The sequence below is a fragment of the Sardina pilchardus genome, chromosome 21 (genome assembly GCF_963854185.1).
Source record: "Sardina pilchardus chromosome 21, fSarPil1.1, whole genome shotgun sequence".
NCBI lineage: Eukaryota > Metazoa > Chordata > Actinopteri > Clupeiformes > Clupeidae > Sardina > Sardina pilchardus.
Window position 1 is genome coordinate 24,740,886 of NC_085014.1, and position 20,503 is coordinate 24,761,388.

Below are 20,503 nucleotides of genomic sequence, written 5' to 3' on the forward strand. Positions count from 1 at the left end.
TTTGATCACTGTATGTTCTGCACCAAGAACGAGGACTTTTAGTGACGACCTTTATTCTGAAACAATTCAAGCGTCTGTTACAGCGGAAGTGGGGCGCTTATGTCAGTTCCGCCTGTTCTTACTGTCTTTGCCACAGTAAAAAAACAAAGCTAGCTTTGTTGTTCTTTGTCTGTGTAGCTGATTTACATTCATTTCCACATTTCGAGTTGATCATCATGTTCTACCACGTAAGTGACAGATTCTGTGTGGTTATAATATTTTGTGACAGTGTTATAGTTAAAGCGTTGTACTTGGGGGCTAATGTTGAGTCAACGTCTCTTCAGCTAATGGTAACCATGCTTTTTATATTGCCCGCTCATTTATAGAGATTTACGTAACGTTACGTAGCGTTACACAGTGTGAGTCAAAGAACTAACACCGGACACCTTTTAAGAATAAGTAATGTGATACTCAAACTACTTCTCAGCTTCAACTTAGCATGGCAAGTGCAACGTTAACAGTTCGCCTCGGATCGTCTGTATCCCAATGTTCTATGCAACTGCTCCCATGTTAACTGGCTGCGTTGATGACGTTTCATGCTTGTCAGTTTCTGATGTAAACTAGAGAAAACATACACATTCACCAAAGAGCGTATATAAAATCCACGTGGGTACGAACCATAAATTGAACAGCATGATAACCAGACGTCTACCTGCTTGCACCATGAACAAGCTGACGGTATACAGGGAAACACTGACTGCACACACTGATGTTGGATGAGGAGGAGAGTGGCTCTCAGTCTCCGCTCTAATTCATCCCAAGGTTGTTTTATTAGGTTGAGGTCAGGGGTGCGTTTCCCGATAACGATGGATAGACACTCTTACGAGGGTTTTCTACGATTCATCTTAAGATTGATCGTTAGGATTTGCCGACTGTTTCCCGAACATGCTCGTAGCGTGAACGCGCGTGCACTGCTCTTACGATGCTCTTAAGGGAGCTGTCCACGATAAAAGTTCTGAAATATCCCCTAATTTCATGGTGATGTCAGCTGACTGCACGTCATCACTAAGCCACCGTCTGAACTTCGGATCTATACATTAATTAACATCAATACGAAAATAGAAAACCTTTGACATCTGCATGTAAGCATTCCAATTAGCCTAGGTCATATACCACACGCATACATACGTTTGTATTATTTAACATTAGATTGTTGCCCCGTTTTTATGTTTGTTGGAAGATATGTATATAGGCTTCGGCTAGCTTACTCCTACATAGTTTATGCGAGTTCTTTGCTAACCTACTTGTCAGAGCACGGTATGCTGCCTGTGCAATAATGTGTCGTGTCACTTAAGCAGACGTTTGAATGAAGAGGTTGATAAGAGAATGAGGAAATGTGTAGGCTGAAATAACATAGCCTATAGGCTTAGATTTTGACGCAGAACAGACTATTGTCACATATTCCTTTCTCTGTTTTTACCTCATAAGCCTAATAAAATATAAAAAATAAAAGGCTACACAAAAAGATAATGGCAAACGTTTCTGGCAACGTCTCCTTTCCTAACTAGTAGGCTATTCTTGTCCGGTTTTAATAACATATGTCCATTGAATGAATGCTATTTTACACGCTAAAATCTGAATCATCAAGTAAATTTACAATAAAGAATGGTAACGTAAATTGGATCATTATATTCTTAGTTGTAATCCCCCTGCATATCCTGCTGGTGACTCCACTGAGGCATAGCGTTACGACGCTCTTAGGCAGTAACGAGAACTCTGGATCACTCGTAGATCTACGAGTGTTTTCACGATGCTCTTAAGCTACGATGGTTTCGGGAAACAGTCGGCAAATCTTAAGACGGTCGTAAGAGGGACTTTACGATCATCGTAGGCTTACGATGCTTTCGGGAAACGCACCCCAGGACTCTGTACAGGCCAGTCAAGTTCATCCACACCAAACTCTGCCGTCCATGTCTTAATGTACCTTGTTTTGTGCACTAGTTTTCAGTCATGTTGACTGAAAAAGGTCCTTTTGCTGGAACTAAGGTGTCACGCCCAGCTCTGTGATGGCGCCTTTGTAAGGATGTCGATTTAGATTTTAATAGTTTGAGAGAGAACTGAGTAAAAGTGCAAGTCTAGTGCAGTATAACTTAAAGGCAAACTATGCAAGTTTTTTTTATCTTATAGCTTTAGGTTTTAGAGTCATTTGAATGGTTATTTGACTTATTCTGGGTTGAATGGTGACTGTCTCGCTTCCCCCTGGGGCCTGTGAGCAGAAAAACCATGCTTGCAAGTTTGTGACACCGGGTCAGGTTCACTGATAAACAGAAAGTTTCGCAGCATCGTGATCATGCTCATGAAAAGGCAGACTGATCAATTGAGGAGTGTTGTAAAATATACATAGGCTACTAAAAGTGTAGGGGAAGCTCTGCAGAGAAACCTACAAGCGTAAAATGAAAAAACAGCAGAGTCTCTGCCAGAGACATCGCCAAACCTACATAGTTCCTCTAGAAATGTTTCTGATGTACAGCACATTCCAGCCCACATACTATATAACAAGCTTGATGTTTTTGGAATGAACAATAGAAGAAGTCACCTTTGTAAATAAGATTTGTTGTCTGTTGTCCTGTTGTTTGCATCCTTTTTCAGAGGACTCCCAGCTGGTTGTTGCTGCACTGTTTCAAATTTTGTTCAAACCTTGTCTACGGTATATGTGATATTAGTTCAGTTTTACTGCCTGAATAACACATGATCCAGGAAGCCATGCTTTAGCATTCATATCTTTAAAAGTATTATTCATAGCCTGCCCAAACTTTGTAGGTTGGAAGGAAAACATGGTCCCAGGTTTGAATGATCAAAAGTTTATGCAGCATGCTCATTGATATTCTGTAAGGTCATAGATTAAGGGATGGAAGCATAAAAAGATGGACATTGAGGGTCTCATAAACAACTGTTTTATAAATGCTGTGTCTGTGGGTATCTTCACAAATAATTACTAAAGGCGTATTCACACCTGCCTTGTTTAGTTCGATTAAAACGAACTCAAGTTCGTTTCTTGCTTGGTTCGGACCTTTTTGACTGGTGTGAATACAATCACTCGAACTCTGGTGCGGACCAAACAAGCGGACCGAGACCCAGCTGAGGAGGTGGTCTCGGAGCGGTTCCTATCGAACCCTGGTGCGGTTCGTTTATGGTGTGAAAGCAGCCCGACCTCGATCCGACCCAGTTGCAGAAATCTACCTTTTTTGGATTTGACGAGCTCCCGTAGTTTTTGCGCATTATGGGAAATGTAGGATAGCTCCGTGACGCGCAACAGCTGTAAGCAGCAGTGAGCTAACGCTTTTTTGGCAACAATAATTTGATTTTGCATCTCCTACCGGTTCCGTCTTCCGTAGGCCTGCTGTTAGCATGTTGGACACACATGAGAGCTCTTCTCAGCTGTTTTGCTGCACGTCTTCGTCGTTGCAAAATTACGTTATTGTTAAACTCATGTTGCATCAAACGGTCTTGACGCTCAAGCACTTATGCAAAGCTGAAACTGTATTAAACTATATTGCTAGGATAATAACGAGTACAGTACGCAAAGTCTCCATAGTATTTACGTGGGCCAACTTTGATTTTGGCTTCCTATTCTTCACCCCGCCTACACGTTTACCAGACAATGGTTGAACGACCTTAGCACATGTGCTTTTGTTTATAAATTCTGGTCCGGTTGCAATTAATCACAGTGTGAAAGCGAACCGCACTAAAAAAAAAAAATTGGTCCGGACCAAAGCAAGTGAACTAACGGACCTTCCTGGTGTGAATACACCCTTAGTTATGTGAATTAGAGGTGTAGTGCACAAAAATCACAGTTCAGTTTGTACCTTAGTTTCAGTCACAATTTGGTTAATTTTCGGTTCAGTAAGCTTGTAGGTACTGCTAACCTAAAATTCACAGACATTTGTTTTGGCTGCACAATGGGAATAGTATTTTTTTTTAGGTCTCAAATGTTTTATGTTAATTTGATTAAACGGACATAAAAACAGCTTTATTAATACCCTCAATATTACTCTTTTTGCACTTTGTTCTGGATCTAGCCCTAATCCCTTATCAAATTAATGGGCATACGGTACAAACATGTTTGCCTTCCTTCCCACACACTTTGGTAAAAGATATCAATCTCCAAACATATCTTCCACAATAAGGCAGTTTAATGACTAGAGTCAAGGGCAAAAAAAATGAAAACATTGGAATTGAATAAAAAATAATTCACAGGTATTCATTTTGGGACATAAACATTATGAACCTTGAGCAAAATCTGAGAGGGTGCTGCAACCATTGTCCTGGATTCTGTCTGATTTGCCATAAAGCATATACCGGTAGTTATTTCAACCTGTTTGCTCGTGTTTTTAGGCCTGCAGGAGTATTAGTTTGACACTAGTTTTACCTATGTGTTATGGTATGGGCTACTTGTTATTTATCAGAGTTCTTTTCACAGATCTCTTTAGAACATGAGATTCTGCTGCACCCTCGCTACTTTGGCCCTAATCTTCTGAACACGGTGAAACAGAAACTCTTCACTGAGGTGGAGGGGACGTGTACAGGAAAGTGAGTATGTCCATACACCACCACTTCAGCTAACATTAGTTTTGTCATTTGTTGATTTATAATTTTTGATTAATGTTGTTTTCATTTCATTTTCAAAAAGGTATGGCTTTGTCATTGCTGTGACCACAATTGACAACATAGGAGCAGGTGTTATTCAGCCTGGCAGGGGCTTCGTACTGTATCCAGTGAAGTATAAGGCCATTGTCTTCAGGCCCTTCAAGGGGGAGGTGGTTGACGCTGTCGTTACACAGGTTAACAAAGTATGCACAAGTCCTGTCTGAGCTATTCATGACAACAATGATCTAAAATATTGTTCAACACTAGTTATGTGCTACTGGTCACCAGTATTGCATTAGCAAAACCTTGTTCTTTTTTTATATTAGGTTGGACTATTCACTGAAATTGGGCCCATGTCCTGTTTTATCTCACGGCATGTAAGTGTTTCCTGGTCATGTCTTTATAGAAATGCTTTTAGAACCAAATACTCTAATACTCCACTAATACTCTAATCGGGCAACACATACGTTATCTTCTCACAAACCTTATGTATACCGGTTTGTGTGTACTATATACAACTACTGTAAACATTTGTTGGTAAATACAAGTTTCTGTTTTATTAGTCCATTCCATCAGAGATGGAATTTGACCCTTCCTCCAATCCACCAAGCTACAAGTCGGCTGAAGAAGTAAGGTTATGGATGAAGCCACATCACTTGATTATTCTTGATGTTCTGTGTGCCATCACTAAAATCCTTTACTCTCTTTCAAGGATGTTGTTATCCAGCAGGATGATGAAATCCGGTTGAAGATCGTAGGAACTCGAGTGGACAAAAATGACATTGTAAAGACCAGATTTTTCATGCTGTTTGTACACATAGATAATATACATTTATTTTGTTTCTATCAGCACCATTGGTTGTGTTGCCTTTGGAGAGTGTTCATATTTGTGTCTTCTTATCTCTTCCAGTTTGCCATAGGATCTCTTATGGATGATTATCTAGGTAATTTGTTATTTTCACAGACACTGGTTGGATACCATTGTATATACTGCATATCTGCAATATTGTTATTGGCTTGGTGCTTCGATTTAAAGGAACACTTAACCGTTTTTTCATATTAAACCCTGTTATTCCCTGAACTAAGACGAGTTGATACATACCTCTCACGTTTCAATGCGTGCACTCACTGGCTCTGGCGCGCGACGCTACTTTGATAGCACTTAGCTAGCCCAGGTCATTCATTAGGATTTTAATTTAGAAATGACCAAACACCTCCATGTTTTCCCTATTACAATACAGTAACACGAGTAGTCACACGACCAAGTATGGTGAGACAAAATAAAACGTGGTGGATTTCTAAGCGGGTATGAGGGATAACTACGTTGTGTGGCGGAATAACACTTGGGAGCACTTCGACTTGGCGCAGTAATATCATTACTCTTGCACTTTCAGTTTCACTTTGGAGTAAGGATACACACACACACACACACACACAGTTTTAGCCACCTAAAACGTGATATGTGATATGAATGTCAAAACATTGTCTGAATTCACACAGACTCCTTCTAGCTGTTGAGCACTTGGCCATTTTAAGTTCTTACCACCTCTGCATTGCAAACGATTATGTGATACTGTTTCTTAAAACATATGCTTATGAAGTATGTATCTAAATTCTGGTGTTTACTAAATTGTGTTGATTTCTTTCTAGGACTGAGCTGATTTTTCTTGCTGAATATTGAAAATATCTCATCACCACACATCTTCGACACAACATTTTCGCGTCTCCAGCTGTGGACAGTAGTTACAGGCTGATACAACTTCAGTTGCTTTTATGTTTTAAGCTCAGTTTGCATTGATGACAATGCCTGATTCAAGTTAAAGTTTTGTACTGTTTTTTGAGCAGACAATTTGGGATGCCGTTTTATGTTTCATAGAGTAAGAAAACGTATGGTATTGATCAAAATCATGCCGTTTTAAAAATTCCTGCAACTTGCTCTATGCTGTGGCCCAACACAAAGATTATGCATATTTACTGACATATGGTCGTGTGTCAGTGTCCTTCAATATGAAAATGTATGGTTCAAATCGATGAACAAGGTGTCACTGTATCATATTTTGAATAAATATTTCTTGTAATAATCTCGTGCTTTGTGTGTGAGCTGTGTGGTGCTAATTAAAGTGAACTATGCTCTCAAATTAAGTAAAATATGTTGCAGACCCCTATGAAGTTTAACAAACTGAGGGCAGGGAGGGAAAGTAATCTCATCGCCACCTGGTGGTTGCGTTCCTAGAGGCTAGCGGGAGAGGATGGGATTTTCTTTTAGAAAAAATACATCTCGGCCCACGATCGGAAGTTAGTTAAATGCCTTCAATATGCTATCCATGTAGGTCAGCTCTATTGCTTCTAGTGGTCATACTTTATTTTTTAGGATCAGTTTAATTGTTTTGAGTTTGTTTGTAACATGGTGATAACGAACTACAGTAGCTAGCTACAGTAGCATTTGACGTCACCAGTTTGGGCGCTCCATCTCCAACTGATCAAAACGGCAATTTGCTTAACTTGCTTATCATATTTTTGTAATAACAGAGAGCGATGTAAACCGCGTGGTAATTACCTTTATGTTGGGATAACTTGTGTTGTGCTCCTACTCACACAAGAGCTGGAAGTAAGTGTGATTGTCTACTAACTAACCAACTAGCTAACAGGCTAATAAACAAACCATGCTAGGTGAGTAACGTCGTCGAAGGGTGTCACGTCACTTGAAGTTGTAGTCCATTTATGAAATGAAACGAGCAATTACGTTTTTTTTAAATAAGGCGAAATAGAGTCTGATATTTTCACAGTTAGTAGATTATTACAGTATGCCGACTGAAAAATATTTTTGGTGGATAAGATCGCTGGTATAGCTGCGTAGTATTTTTTTGAAAAGTCGGTCTATGGGACTTAACATTGGAGCTGCTCTTCGATAGGAACGCAACCACTTGGGGCGCTGGTTTTCACTTTCCCTCCCTGCTTGAAATCCAGAGTGGCACCATATGTTGAAATTGCACAGCACAACTATAATTGGTCACCCCAAACATACACGGTTATCACGAACTGAAAGAAAATTCAACATAATATCGTTGTCAAAATCATGTCGGAAATGGCATCATTGATTTTGCTTTTAATTTAATTAATGTAATTGTGAACACATTTCACGGTCAGTCGCACTATAAAACGTGCTATTTCTGCGACGAGCCTTCGTGTATACGTCAAGCAGGCGCGCCTGAGATCCTCCTTTCTCTCATCCTGAAGATGGCGGCGGGGGTAAGTAAGATGGAAGGGAAACTCTTTCAATGGTTGTACAAGCCATCTGAGACAATCTAATGGACATCTTGTCAATCGCTTCTGCTACATTCAAAATATACTTTAAATTGCTGTCGTTAGATTTCCTAGATTAAATAGAAGTATCCATTTTGCTCCTTGAATCTGTGTAGTTAGCGGTCTTAGCTATAATATGATGCCTATCGGGTATGGGATTGCTCTAATGCCACGTTTTACTTTCCGGGGACTTGCTTTAACCAGATATCATGTCGAAAGTCCAGGGACTTGCCTGTCGGCAAACTGTTACGGTTTGGGATAGTCTAAACAACTTTGTCCACGTAGTCCAGGACATTAAGCTACCAGACGCTAATGAATTAGCGGTTTCCCCGTAGGCAAGCGTCAGCTGGTTACTTCTGTGAAGCACTCATGAATTGCCAGTCCGAACGGAGACAGACATTACGTAGATATTGGGAAAGCTGTACCGATAGTTCTCTATAGCCAGATAGCGTTGGTTGTTTCATGGTTGATAACCAACTTTTCCGCGGAACTTTTATGTAACTTACTACGTTCTCACATTAGCTTAATGTTGCTAAGACCTGACGGTTCCCTTATAAAAGTTGCGTCTCGTTTGACTGATGAACCAACCGGAGTTGGGACATTTAAACGTAATGTCAGTCACCCCTTAACTTTTGTATAAAAGTTGACATGACCTTTATAGTGTGGTTACAGTAGGCGTTGCAGCCATATCAATTGTCAGGTATTTGTAAACGTTAGGTAAAGAACCTTTTTGTCATGGTAGAACTTGCTGCATCATTGTTGCATGAAGCTATCATTTCAAAATCCATAAGTAAGCTGTTTTGATAATATAGTCCATAAGCCAATTTATTTTTTCTTGGAGCAATTAAGCTGTTAAGTTCATTTTTGTAACCTGTACACTTCATCCATCTGCAGACTCTGTACACATACCCAGAGAACTGGAGGGCCTTCAAGGCCCAGATTGCAGCCCAGTACAGTGGTGCTAAGCTTAAGGTTGCCAGCACCCCCCCAGCCTTCAGCTTTGGGCAGACAAACCGCACCCCTGCCTTTCTCAACAACTTCCCCACCGGCAAGGTGAGTCGTCAAATTCTCTAGTTGATGTCTTGGGTAGCAAAGGCCAGTCTAGACTGAACACTAACATCAATACCCTTCCTCCAGGTTCCAGCTTACCAGGGTGATGATGGATTCTGTCTGTCAGAGAGCAATGCCATTGCTTACTATTGTAAGTTCACCTCCTCTTGTATGGCATAGACATGGTAACACTTCAGCTATATCTGCTATAAAGTCTTTATTTCTTTCCTTCTGTCTGCAGTGAGCAGTGAGTCTCTTCGTGGCACCAGCCCACAAACCAGCGCCCAGGTGCTCCAGTGGGTGAGCTTTGCAGATAATGACATCGTCCCATCTGCCAGCGCATGGGTCTTCCCCACCCTTGGCATCATGCAGTTCAACAAACAGGTGAGACCGCTTACTGTGTTTTCCCCTTCTGGGGCCCATTTAATGACGGAGTCAAATTGAGGTATCAAGTGAATGGGGAGCTTTGTTTTTGATCCCAACTATTAGATGACTAGTTAATCTCAGTAATAATAATAATATAATAATTATCTTTATTTATAGAGCGCTTTTCTAAACATAGTTTCACAGTAATGTGCAGAACCAGTGGGTGTAAGATGGCTTGTTCAAATTGTTTAATTTTTTGATGGTTTAGGCCACAGAGCAGGCTAAAGAGGAGGTGAAGCGTCTCCTTGCTTACCTGAACCAGCACTTGAATACCCGTACCTTCCTGGTTGGCGAGAGAGTTAGCCTGGCTGACATCGCTGTAGCCTGTTCTCTGCTTTGGCTCTACAAACAGGTAAGATTTTGGCATGTCAAGGTGTGTGTGTGTTGCGTTTCATTCATGTTCTCAAACAGCAACTGAGTGCCATTGTTTTTAGGTTATGGAGCCTGCCTTCCGTCAGCCCTACCCCAATGTGAACCGTTGGTTTGTAACCTGCGTCAACCAGCCACAGTTCAAGACTGTTCTTGGGGAAGTGAAGCTCTGTGAAAAGATGGCCCAGTTTGATGGTAAATTTATTCTTCTATAAATTCTTCTGTCTCTGCTGCTACTTGGAACTCCTAACACAATGATTGTATGATTTGACACTGAAACAGTTGTTGGTGTGTGTGTGGTGTGAAGTAAATGTGCAGTTGGGTTGAACTGACCGCGGTTTTTTTCTCCCCAACTTACTGGTCTTGACTAGCGAGTGGCTATCTATGGGGAAGGTGCAAAGCAGGGTCAGTTTACGCTGAGTTGTCACTCTTTTGAATTTTGTGCTGCGTGTGTGAAAGTATGTATGCACATGTTAAATATTGATTTCAATACAAGTTCAATATCAGATTATCGGTGAGGCTTTCAAGCTTGACTGTCTCCACATTATTGAAAGAGCAACTGTTAAGGATGCATAATATATCTGCAGCTGATGTATTATTGGCTGTTAATTGAAAAAAAAATCAGCCTATAATTTTCAAATTTGCACTGTGCGCTAGTCATGCTAGCTCGAATAACGATTTAGCTAGTCTTTTATGTGTAATTGCATTCAGGATTGTGGAAGTTTTTATATTAAATGTGCATGCTGAGGGGTGTGTCCAGAGAAAGGTACTCCTGTACTGTGTGGTAAAGTTGCACATGTAGCTCTACAGTGAAAGGCTACGAGACCTATGAAATACTTTTATTTTTTGACGTATCAGTAGTTGAGGCGGTAGACGTGTGTTGCTTTGGCGGCCGCCTAACCTGCGGAGCACTATGGGAAATACTTGGAAGGGTTGTCATGGTTCTGTTTTCTCACAACGCAACACAGGTTTGTGGATAAGAGGGTCGGGATTTCAATATGCGTATCGTAACACCCCTATTATATTTGCATTGAGTACGCATGGTTTTTTAAAAGACTTTAAGATATCCCCTTTCACTTCTGTTGCAGCAGGTGTGCGCAACAGAGTAGACAGACACGAGAGTCTGCGGAGTTGGAAGCTTTATCGAATTACCAACATAAGTTTCACTCACAAACTGATTTGGTTAATAGCTTTTCCCCAGCTTCTAGCTGTTTATCCATGTTGAGCGTTTACTCCTTAGATATGAAAGCTGTTCACACCCCCTTGCTTCCCACTCGCAACCCACTGACATGACATTCATTCTTGTAGAGCCATACATTAGCTACTGCTATTTTAACTGCTTCACCATTAGAACTATTGAGTCCTTTCTGTCATTGGTGGTAGGTAAAATTACTGCAGTTAAACGATGCCTATTAAATGCCGTCCCCTTAACTTATTTTTTCTAAGACTAATCGAATGCATTTTATTATCAGTTATTGAATTGGTTTTCTAACCCCCATGTTGATTCGTCTGTAAACTTTGTCCTAAGAATGACACTTAGCTGAGTTATGTTCCCAATTCCCAATGCTGAGTTCAGTCCTCTGAGAGGATTGATTTTGGAGGGATATGTTTCATAATAGAAATTGGTTTAAGGTTTGCATTATTACATTTGATCCGAATGTGTCAAGACCTTGAGTAGCCATAATCAGTTCTGTTCAGAATTTCAGTCTGATACTGCACCCTTGGGACATGACGATAGGGCACGTTTCAACTGATATGGGGCAAATTGCCTCTGCACACAATTGGATAGAACTAACCAATTAGAGCAATGACGGCCTGCCATGAGTCCTATAGGAAGAACAGCTGAAACAAATAACAAATGCCCTAATGGCTGTTTTCTGTTTTTAATTTATAGCACTGTCAATATGTTGTACAACAGGCGCGATAGTGACAGCCAAACTAGCTTTAACGCTTCTTTAGCGTGTGAATGGAGCAAGGTCAGAATTTTCCGACCTCAAATGTTGTGCTGTGGTAATTGCTAATATGATCTGTGTGCATTAAGACCAATCATGCTGTTTAGGGATAGAATGTGACCTTTGTGACCCCCCCCCCCTTCCCCCTTTGCTGCTCTGTAACACTATCATATGTATAATGTTCTGAACCTAAACCAACAAGCAAAACGTGTCTGCAAGGGCGTAGGGTGCCATGCACTGGCGTGGCCGGTTTCGTACCGCATGATTGTCAACGCCATTCGTTAATGTCAGTCAGGTCTTGATGTATGCATGTGCAGCGCTTTGGGTTGGCAAAAATGCGCTTCATAAATAAATTTGACTGGACTTTGTTTTTGCCTTTGCTGTCCTCAGCCAAAAAGTTTGCCGATCAGCAGCCCAAGAAGGACACGCCACCAAAGAAGGAAAAGGGTGGCAAGGAAGGCAAGCAGCAGGAGAAGAAAGAAAAGAAGGAGGATAAGAAGAAGGAAGAGAAGAAATCTGCCCCTGCTGTGGAGGAGATGGATGAGTGTGAAGCTGCACTTGCCTCAGAGCCAAAAGCCAAGGACCCCTTCGCACATCTTCCAAAAAGGTGACTGTTAATGAATGACTTTGGGATTTCCCTGAGCTGGAGTGTGCTAGCATATACAGGGCCTCACAAAGCGATCACTTTGGTGCAATTAAGGTTGGGTGTTTCTTACATGTCACACCTTACCACCAGCTGATCAATCGGTGCATCTCTAGAAAGAACTGAACCCATGCTTGCCTGCAACTGTATCAGTCATGCCACCTTCACACCTGCACTTCGTAATGCGCAATGCTCCCCTGTCGGGCGTCGGACTTGACCGTTAAAGTGTCGGAAGCATTTCAAGTTTGGGAATAAAATAGACAACTAGTTTAAAAATAAAATGGCACTATTGTACAACTGCCCTAATAATGTTAAGAGACAATGTAAGACGATGACATGACACAATACTTCGTTTGGAATTAATTATTTATTTTACACCAACTGTTCATTTTATTTTTCACAAGATGGGCTTGTGTACCACGCTGGATCATACACGTTCCTTTTCGATGGCTTTTGTTATAAACTTTATCGTTTAAAAGCATGTAATATGATATTATAAAAGATAGATATTCAATTTGTTTATCAGTACCATAGCAACGCTCACGTCCGTCAGATAGGAACCGTCTGTTGCCTGTCGTATGAGTTCAAAACATTTTTAAACGCATGGGTATGATTTAATAATTTTCAGTGGAACATTCAGCTAAGCTATGTGGTTATTCTATGTTGCTGTTAAGTGTTGTGCCCATAACGAGCGTTGCTTGTTTGGTGGGCTCATGTTTGATGGCTGACAAGTAACTTGGAGTAGTAGGCTACCCTCGGTGTGGTGAGGTGGGTTGTTGGTTAGCATCTGTTGGATGACTTGGGCGAAAATATAGATCAATGTAGTTCAGTAGTCTTATTGCCTAATGTCTTGACGATAGTTTTTCCTACTGCTTTGCTGTTTTAACCCCAGTTAACAAACTGGCGCGGCTCTGAACTTTCTTGCCATTATTGGACGTCAACTGCTACTGTATGCAATCTGTATTCATTGCCCTTTTTGATACTAAGATGGCTTAAAATGCATTAAATGTATGATCCACAGATAAGGTATAGACCTCTGAAGTTCGCCTACAAAATAGCTGCCATCTTTGAGATTCGGTATCTGGCGATTTTTCCAATGGGAAAATAACGATAAAGTCTTAAATGCAGACTTTTTCTTGAACACACTTGTGTCCTCTGCCTTCTTGTGCATACTGTGATCTCCAGTACGTGAAGTCGGCACACTTTAATTTTTGCTACCCCAGAGCTAACTGGCTAACTAACTTGATGGCAAGTTGCTTGGCAAGTTAGCTCTGGGGTAGCAAAAATCAAAGTCTGCCGCCTTTGCGTACCAGAGATCACAGTATCTTCTCGAAGGCAGAGGACAAAAGTGCTTTCAGGAAAGCACCTGAATTTCCTATTTTGTCATCCCCGCGAGAGTTTAACAGGTGTGATAATTCAAAATCCCCAGGTTAATTTCCCATAGGAAAAATCGTCAGATACTGTATCTCCTTATATGGGCAAAGATGGTAGCTTTTTTGTAGGCGAACTTCAGAGGTCTATGGTCAAAGAATGTTTAGGAACCAATTAAGCAGCTCATTTACTGAAACACCCCCCTCCCATATTTTATGCAGCGCGTTTGTCATGGATGAGTTCAAGAGGAAGTACTCCAATGAGGACACCCTGTCTGTGGCACTGCCCCATTTCTGGGAGCACTTCGACCGTGAGGGCTACTCTATCTGGTATGGGGAGTACCGTTTCCCTGAGGAGCTGAGCCGGTCCTTCATGAGCTGCAACCTCATCACAGGTACGTTTTCTTCAGGGCAGAAGTGAAGGGAGCATGTAAAACTGCTTAGTGGAGAAACTAGACCTGGACTGTATTTTGTATGAAAGACCGCTAGATTGTCTGTAAGCAGTACAGGTGTAAGGCATGCAGACATTAGGTGAAATGTATTACAATTTATGTTTAAACTTTTCTCAATTTAATTTTAGGAATGTTCCAGCGCCTTGACAAGCTTCGCAAAAATGGCTTTGCCAGCGTCATCCTGTTTGGCACAGATGACGACAGTTCCATCTCTGGTGTCTGGGTCTTCAGAGGTCAAGATTTGGCATTCACTGTAAGTGTGACGTAATTAGTGTCTTTGTACCATTATGGCTGGTTTGACTTGTATAGGGGTGTCAATCACTGATCTATAGTATTCTTTATAGATCAGTGGTGTCAATCATATCCAGCATGATTAGGGGTAAAAATGCTGTGACTTGTCTGTTTTGGATGTAAATTGCACAGATCCACCATTGTAACAATTTTCTGTTGCTTGGATGTCTGGACTGTGCTTAGTAGGTACGTGGAATGGTTTGGTGAGCTCTAAGTTTTGTCAAGTGACTGCTACCGCTGGTTAATAGGTCAATACAGGTCAATGACTCAACACTGTCTAAGCATTAAAAAATGCTTTTTTGACGTACTTGTACCTGGCCTACTAAATCTAGATTCCCATTTAAGTTCTAGCTCTAGCTTTTGAGTTGGCTAGTATTATTGGAAAAAAACATTAGTTAGGAAAATCGATTTTGCCAAAGCACTTCTGCTTGGAAGTTAGTTAGTTACTGTTGAGTTTATGTGCAGCCCACTTAACACGCATCTATGCATCACATTGCTTATTGCACCTACCTTACTTAGCATTACTCACTTGGCTAGAGGTTGTAGGCTGCTCATTGAGGCCTGATTTGTACACAAGCCCAGCCTTTGTCATCCCTCAATTCTGCTGATATTTGGCAGATAAGAGTAGATAAAGGTCTGTTGTTGAACTGCAAAGTTGATTAAGTTTGCTGCTAAGTTGTAGAATATAGGAAATGACTCCTGTTCATGAAGACACAGAACAGTAGTTTTGTATGGTAGGCTAGAAGTGCCCTCTGCTGGCTGGTGCTCTGTTTAGCATTGCTAAACGGCAATGCTAATCAGAGGTACCTGTCTAGTTTTTGTAGATGTTACTGGCATGCATGGTCAAGAGCTTCCATTTATTGTGCCATAGCCCACTCAATTGCGATTCGATGCCAGTTAAATGTATCGACTGATGGGTTGGTAACAAAGGTAAATAGCAGTTTTGCAAATGAGGCGATGGCACACAACTTGAGCAACAATGCTTAGTATGCACGTACAGTGATGGACGGCATTTGCATACGGAAGTTCGGGAGGAGCGTGACTACATTTCCCACGCCTCCTTCAATCTGCCAGGTAGCTTATTTGCAGTCTCCTTGCCGAAGCTGCAGCATCGGCTTAACTTTGATCACTACCCACCGCCTCCCCACCCGTCTCCCCTAGTTAAAATAATGGGGGGTGTATGCCTGGATCCTGCGTGACTCCTGCCTGCGCAGTTGACTCTTGCATGATCCTGCGAAACGCTTCAGGACCCTGGCCTGAGATCACACCACACACTCGTGCATTTCCCGATGCAAATTTCGGAATATGAACTCGTTAATGTGAGTTGTGGACTATAACCAAAGAAAGTAGAGAGGGGTCCTATGAGTCCGAGCCTTAATTTGAAAAAAATGTTAAGTGGAAGTAAATACAGTCATTGTGTGTGTATAGAGGTAAAGAAAGATTCTAGTATTTGTCAATGAAATGTCAATTCATTGATATTGAAATGTGAAATACCCTCTGATATTTCAGTATTTTTTTTTTTTTTTTTTTTTTTAAGTCGGACTGCCCTGCCTCTGAAACGCTGCCCGTTGTGTTTTACAGTGTGATTGGAAAAGAGAACCACAAACTAGAACTTTCATTCCAATTGATGTAGCTCTTCCCAGACTTCTAAAATAGGGAGCTCCTTGATGCATTGGGAGTAAATTTGTCATTTTCTGTAGACTATCATCTAACGTCACCAATTGCGTGTCTAAAATGTTGCTTGTAGCCCGTCCCATACAGATGGTGAAGACTGTGAAGCTGTTTTTTGAATGGATGGAGTCAACACATTTTGCCCTTCATGCATCAATCTAGGTGCTCATCTAGATCGTCAACTAGTTGGCTTTTTTGAATGAGTTGTATTTTGGACTAGAAGCTTGAATGAGTGGCCATTCTTCACCTCAAACTTCAATTGGAAGGAACTTTCAGTTGAAAAAATCAGTTCAATGTGCCTTTTGTTAGTTCTATGCTATTTTGGAGCTGTGTTTAGCAGATTTTTTGAAGACTTACCAGTTAAGAATGAGCATAGACTCTGGAGCTGGTTTCCTGGGCAAGACATTGAATCTTGGCCTTGAGGTCCACAACCAGTGTGATTTGACTCAACATCTGGATCATTGTGTCCTGAGACAAAGATGGCTATGTTTGCGTGTGCTTTTACCATAATAATGACATTAACCTGTTGTACTAATGATGTTCCTAGTCAAAAAGTAAAAAAGGCAGCTGTTAAACTTGCATCTGCATATCACTTTTCATGTTAACTTGTAAATTGTCAACAATACAGCAAGAGTTTAACACCACCCAGAGATCTTGTGAGGCCCAGTAGTAAACAAGCTGGGTTAATGGTGTGCTTGAGCACGGCAGAAGGCATGGCTTATAATCACAAAGTGAAGCATGCTGGCTCATCTTCAGGTTCAGGCAAGATATGAAAAATGAAGTCATGTCTGTGGTAGGAATCTCTTACCTCTCCATGTTATGGGTGTGGTCTGTCTGTGTTCAAGTTTAGACATAAACTGCTGGCCCTTTTCCCTTGCAGCTTGGAAAGATGTAGCTTGACCAGTTGTGAGTCGAGGTTTAGTTTTAGCTTTTCAGTTTTGCTTTAGCTGCTGTTGCATCATGTGGCATTCCCATCTGTGTTTGCCCTCTAGTGTTCAAAGTTAGAAAATTATTTTCTTTTTGGGACTGCCTCACCAAAAACTGTGGCTTTGGGGTTGGAATGCAACAGTGTAGCATGTTCATATCAAACAAATTGCTTAAAGGTAATGTCAAGCCCATGACATAATTATTATGGATGAGTGTTTTGTAGACATGGTGGGCAATTTTACATTTGACTTTCATATACCAGAACTACACAGCCTTGGCAGAGATATGAGCTTTTAGTGGACTTTTTGTGTATTTGCCCATTTCTGAGACTAATTGTTGGTTTACTGTGTCTTTTGGGATGAGTAATCGATTTTATTTTGTCTTTTCAGTTGTCTGACGACTGGCAGATTGACTACGAGTCCTATGCTTGGCGTAAGCTGGATGTGGACAGCGAGGAGTGCAAAACCATGGTCAAGGAGTACTTCGCATGGGAGGGTGACTTCAAGCATGTTGGAAAGCCCTTCAACCAGGGCAAGGTCTTCAAGTGAAGTCGCACTCCAAATGCACTATCTGGCTAAAATGCATGGACATACAACCACTTTGAAAGCAAAGGAACTTCAAGAAAATAATTGGAGTGTGTTGTATGCTCTGTGTGGAGATCTGAGTTGAGGTGAACGGAAATAAAAAATAAAAGTGTTTTTCATAATCCCATTTGGATTTGTTTTTTTGTTGCCGTCCTTTGAAATTGTTTAAGTTTAAAGGAACATGCCATTCAGTGTACCTTCCCATCAATTGCTTTGGTGCCTTTTCATTTCTTGGGTTATGTTCTCCATTGCTTGCTTGTGCAGTTTTAGGAATTCCCTGTGCCCTGCAACACTGCTGCTTACAATGGAGTCAATGGCCTATTACAAATGTAGCACATGATTGGAATAAAGCCTCTTCTCCCTCCACTTACATACTTTTATTTTGTTTTCTGTGGATGTGTGCTGTAAGTGACAATAATTGATGAGTGTTATCCATGTGGGTTTGTTGGGAGAGGTTCTAGAATGACACAATTTTTCCACTCTGCACACAGCTTGCCTGAATTTGTTGTAATGGAATTTTTTGCGCAAGAGCTCCTTGCCTCATGGCCAGATGCAGTAAGATTTCATGTTGAATCCTAGATCAGCAGTCATATTTTGTCTAACATAACAGGCAAAAAGCTGTGGGTAATGGTTCAAGGGCAGTAGAATTGAACCACAAAGTCTGACAGGTTTGCTGCTCTTTCTAGTGGCATTTAAATGAGTGAAAGGTGTTCATAAACTACAGCTTTCTATAGTCGTGTATAGCTACATACTGTTTTGCTACTCAGTTACTGTTTTTGACCATGAACGTGGCTTTAGCAATGTTATCCATTGCTGTTACTTAACTGAATTAGCTGACATGACTTGACTGAATATGGTTCCTCTAGCCTGGGAAAAAAGAGGATTAACTGAAGGAAGTATCACTCTTCGCCAAGAACAGCTGGTAATTCTCCAGCGTCTGCTTTTAGGGCAAAACAATTGCTGACAAACATTCATTATCCATCAGTTATGAGCATTTGTCCAAAGCATTGCGTTTTTAATCACTACCAGGTTGAGACTTTGTGTTGGAAGTCTTGTAGTATAAGATGACCTTCAGCATGTCTATAATACTGAAGAGAAGAAAATTAAATGGTTGTAAAAGCCATTCCTGAAGTAAATCCCCTTCAAGACAACTCCCATGCATATTAGATTTTGCAAAGATTAGCAAAGTAATGTCTTTAAAAAAAAAATCTGTATTTGAATATCAATTGGACATGGTAATTTCAACAAGCTGTAAAGACCCATTACATTGTATTTCTTTGTACATTTTTATGCAGTGGCCCATATCCTCCACTAGGTGGGGCATTGACCCTAAAATGATAAGGGTGGAGTCCCATGGTTGAGGGTAAAATGGAGACCCAATTTGTTCCAAAGCAAGAGTTTAATGTGAAGCAAACCCTTCGCAGATTACTAACTGATTCGCCGCCACCATCACCGTCTAATTTTCTTATTTTTTTCCTGTTTGGGTTGTCTACACAACACACATTTTTGTCTTGAGTTTTGCAAAGGGATCTATGCCATTCAAAAGTCATAGTAGCAGTCACTACGTTTGGCCCTTGGTGCACAGAGAGGTGACTGGTGAGGGCTCCCCTAATCTCAGTTCCACTGTGGTCTCTACTGCTGTAAATTCCTGCCCCAAGATAAGTACCTTGTGAGATCTCTGTACTGAGGACCTACTTTGTCCTCAGTTCATCTGTCATTTGTCAACACCATCTAGAAGACAGTGCAGCTGCTCAACTTGTTTCCTCCTCCGACAGCCTCTCAGAGTTATACAGCGTGACAAGAGGCTTTGTCAAGAAAACATTTTGAAGGTGGTTAATAATGTAGATCAGAGTTAAATCTGCAATTCATGTGCACTCCACCAGAGGACTTCACCTACAAGACAGCCATTGTTACATTTTACTGAGGTGCTTATCCTCCCTAACACATACACTAGTATGACACTGGCCCTGAGGCATTATGCTTTAGAGAGAAGTTATCAATGCAGCCCTGACAAAAGAACACTGTGTCATGACTCATGAGCACAAGTATCCAGCCGTTACATTCCACTTTCATCTTCTCTATCACAGACTTTTGTAGCATAAAGAAACTATCAAACAGACAATAATGTGGAGTCATTCTGTAACTCTGTTTTTTAGATCATTGCTATACAGTCAAAATATTGCCAATCTCTGAACTGGGTATAGTAGCAGAAGTTGGACATCTTTACTCTTGACTTGACTCTGAAGAAGACGCAGTGCCTTCGAAACGTCAGTCGTTTGTGCACCACAATAAAAAAGTTATTTAATCCGAGTGCTCCAGTCATCTCTGGGTTAGTCTTTTAGAAGTAGCCCAGCCAGCGTTTCTTATCCTGTGGTCCTGGACTGTGAGCACCGACAAGGCTTGAGCGCAAGTGAAACCCCTTCTACTTGGACATCTTAAACTCCAGGTAACCAAATCAAACTTGGCATGAATTGTATGAATACCTTGATACGCAAGTATGAATGGAAGTGATAAACTGATAAGCAGGAGTTAATTGAAGTAATAAACTGATAAGCATGCTTTCAGCTGCTTTGTTTTTTCCCCCTGAATAGACATGTTCACATTTTTTTAAAATGCAATTATGTACAATTAAACAATTTACTGTTTTTTATTTGAAAAAAAAAAAGTTCCCCTTGAGTAATGATATTGTTATGTAATCTTAAGTGCAGGGCGGAGCCCCTCACTCTGTGGGCCATCAAACATTCCAGCAAAGGTGGGTGCTCTGACCCTTTGGCCCTGACTATCTGCTTTTCCATGCTGTGTCTGAGTAGCACGTTGGTTAGCACTATGGCTGCAAAGC

The 20,503-nt window shown here is 41.0% G+C and overlaps 2 protein-coding genes across 2 annotated transcripts; both read left to right on the forward strand.

Annotated features, from left to right (window-relative positions):
• Positions 1 to 82: 82 nt before the first annotated feature.
• On the forward strand, positions 83 to 6,707 carry polr2g (RNA polymerase II subunit G). Its single transcript, XM_062525151.1, has 8 exons — positions 83 to 227; positions 4,460 to 4,569; positions 4,670 to 4,829; positions 4,953 to 5,003; positions 5,190 to 5,255; positions 5,339 to 5,410; positions 5,537 to 5,570; positions 6,277 to 6,707. The coding sequence occupies exons 1-8, from the start codon at positions 216 to 218 to the stop codon at positions 6,285 to 6,287; spliced, it is 516 nt and encodes a 171-aa protein (XP_062381135.1). The 5' UTR covers positions 83 to 215; the 3' UTR covers positions 6,288 to 6,707.
• A 1,077-nt stretch (positions 6,708 to 7,784) lies between these two features.
• On the forward strand, positions 7,785 to 18,034 carry eef1g (eukaryotic translation elongation factor 1 gamma). Its single transcript, XM_062524051.1, has 10 exons — positions 7,785 to 7,875; positions 8,824 to 8,982; positions 9,067 to 9,130; positions 9,221 to 9,363; positions 9,614 to 9,757; positions 9,840 to 9,969; positions 12,117 to 12,333; positions 13,962 to 14,134; positions 14,320 to 14,444; positions 17,470 to 18,034. Exons 1-10 carry the CDS (start codon positions 7,864 to 7,866, stop codon positions 17,626 to 17,628), a joined length of 1,326 nt encoding a protein of 441 aa, XP_062380035.1. The 5' UTR covers positions 7,785 to 7,863; the 3' UTR covers positions 17,629 to 18,034.
• The last annotated feature ends 2,469 nt before the right edge of the window (positions 18,035 to 20,503 follow it).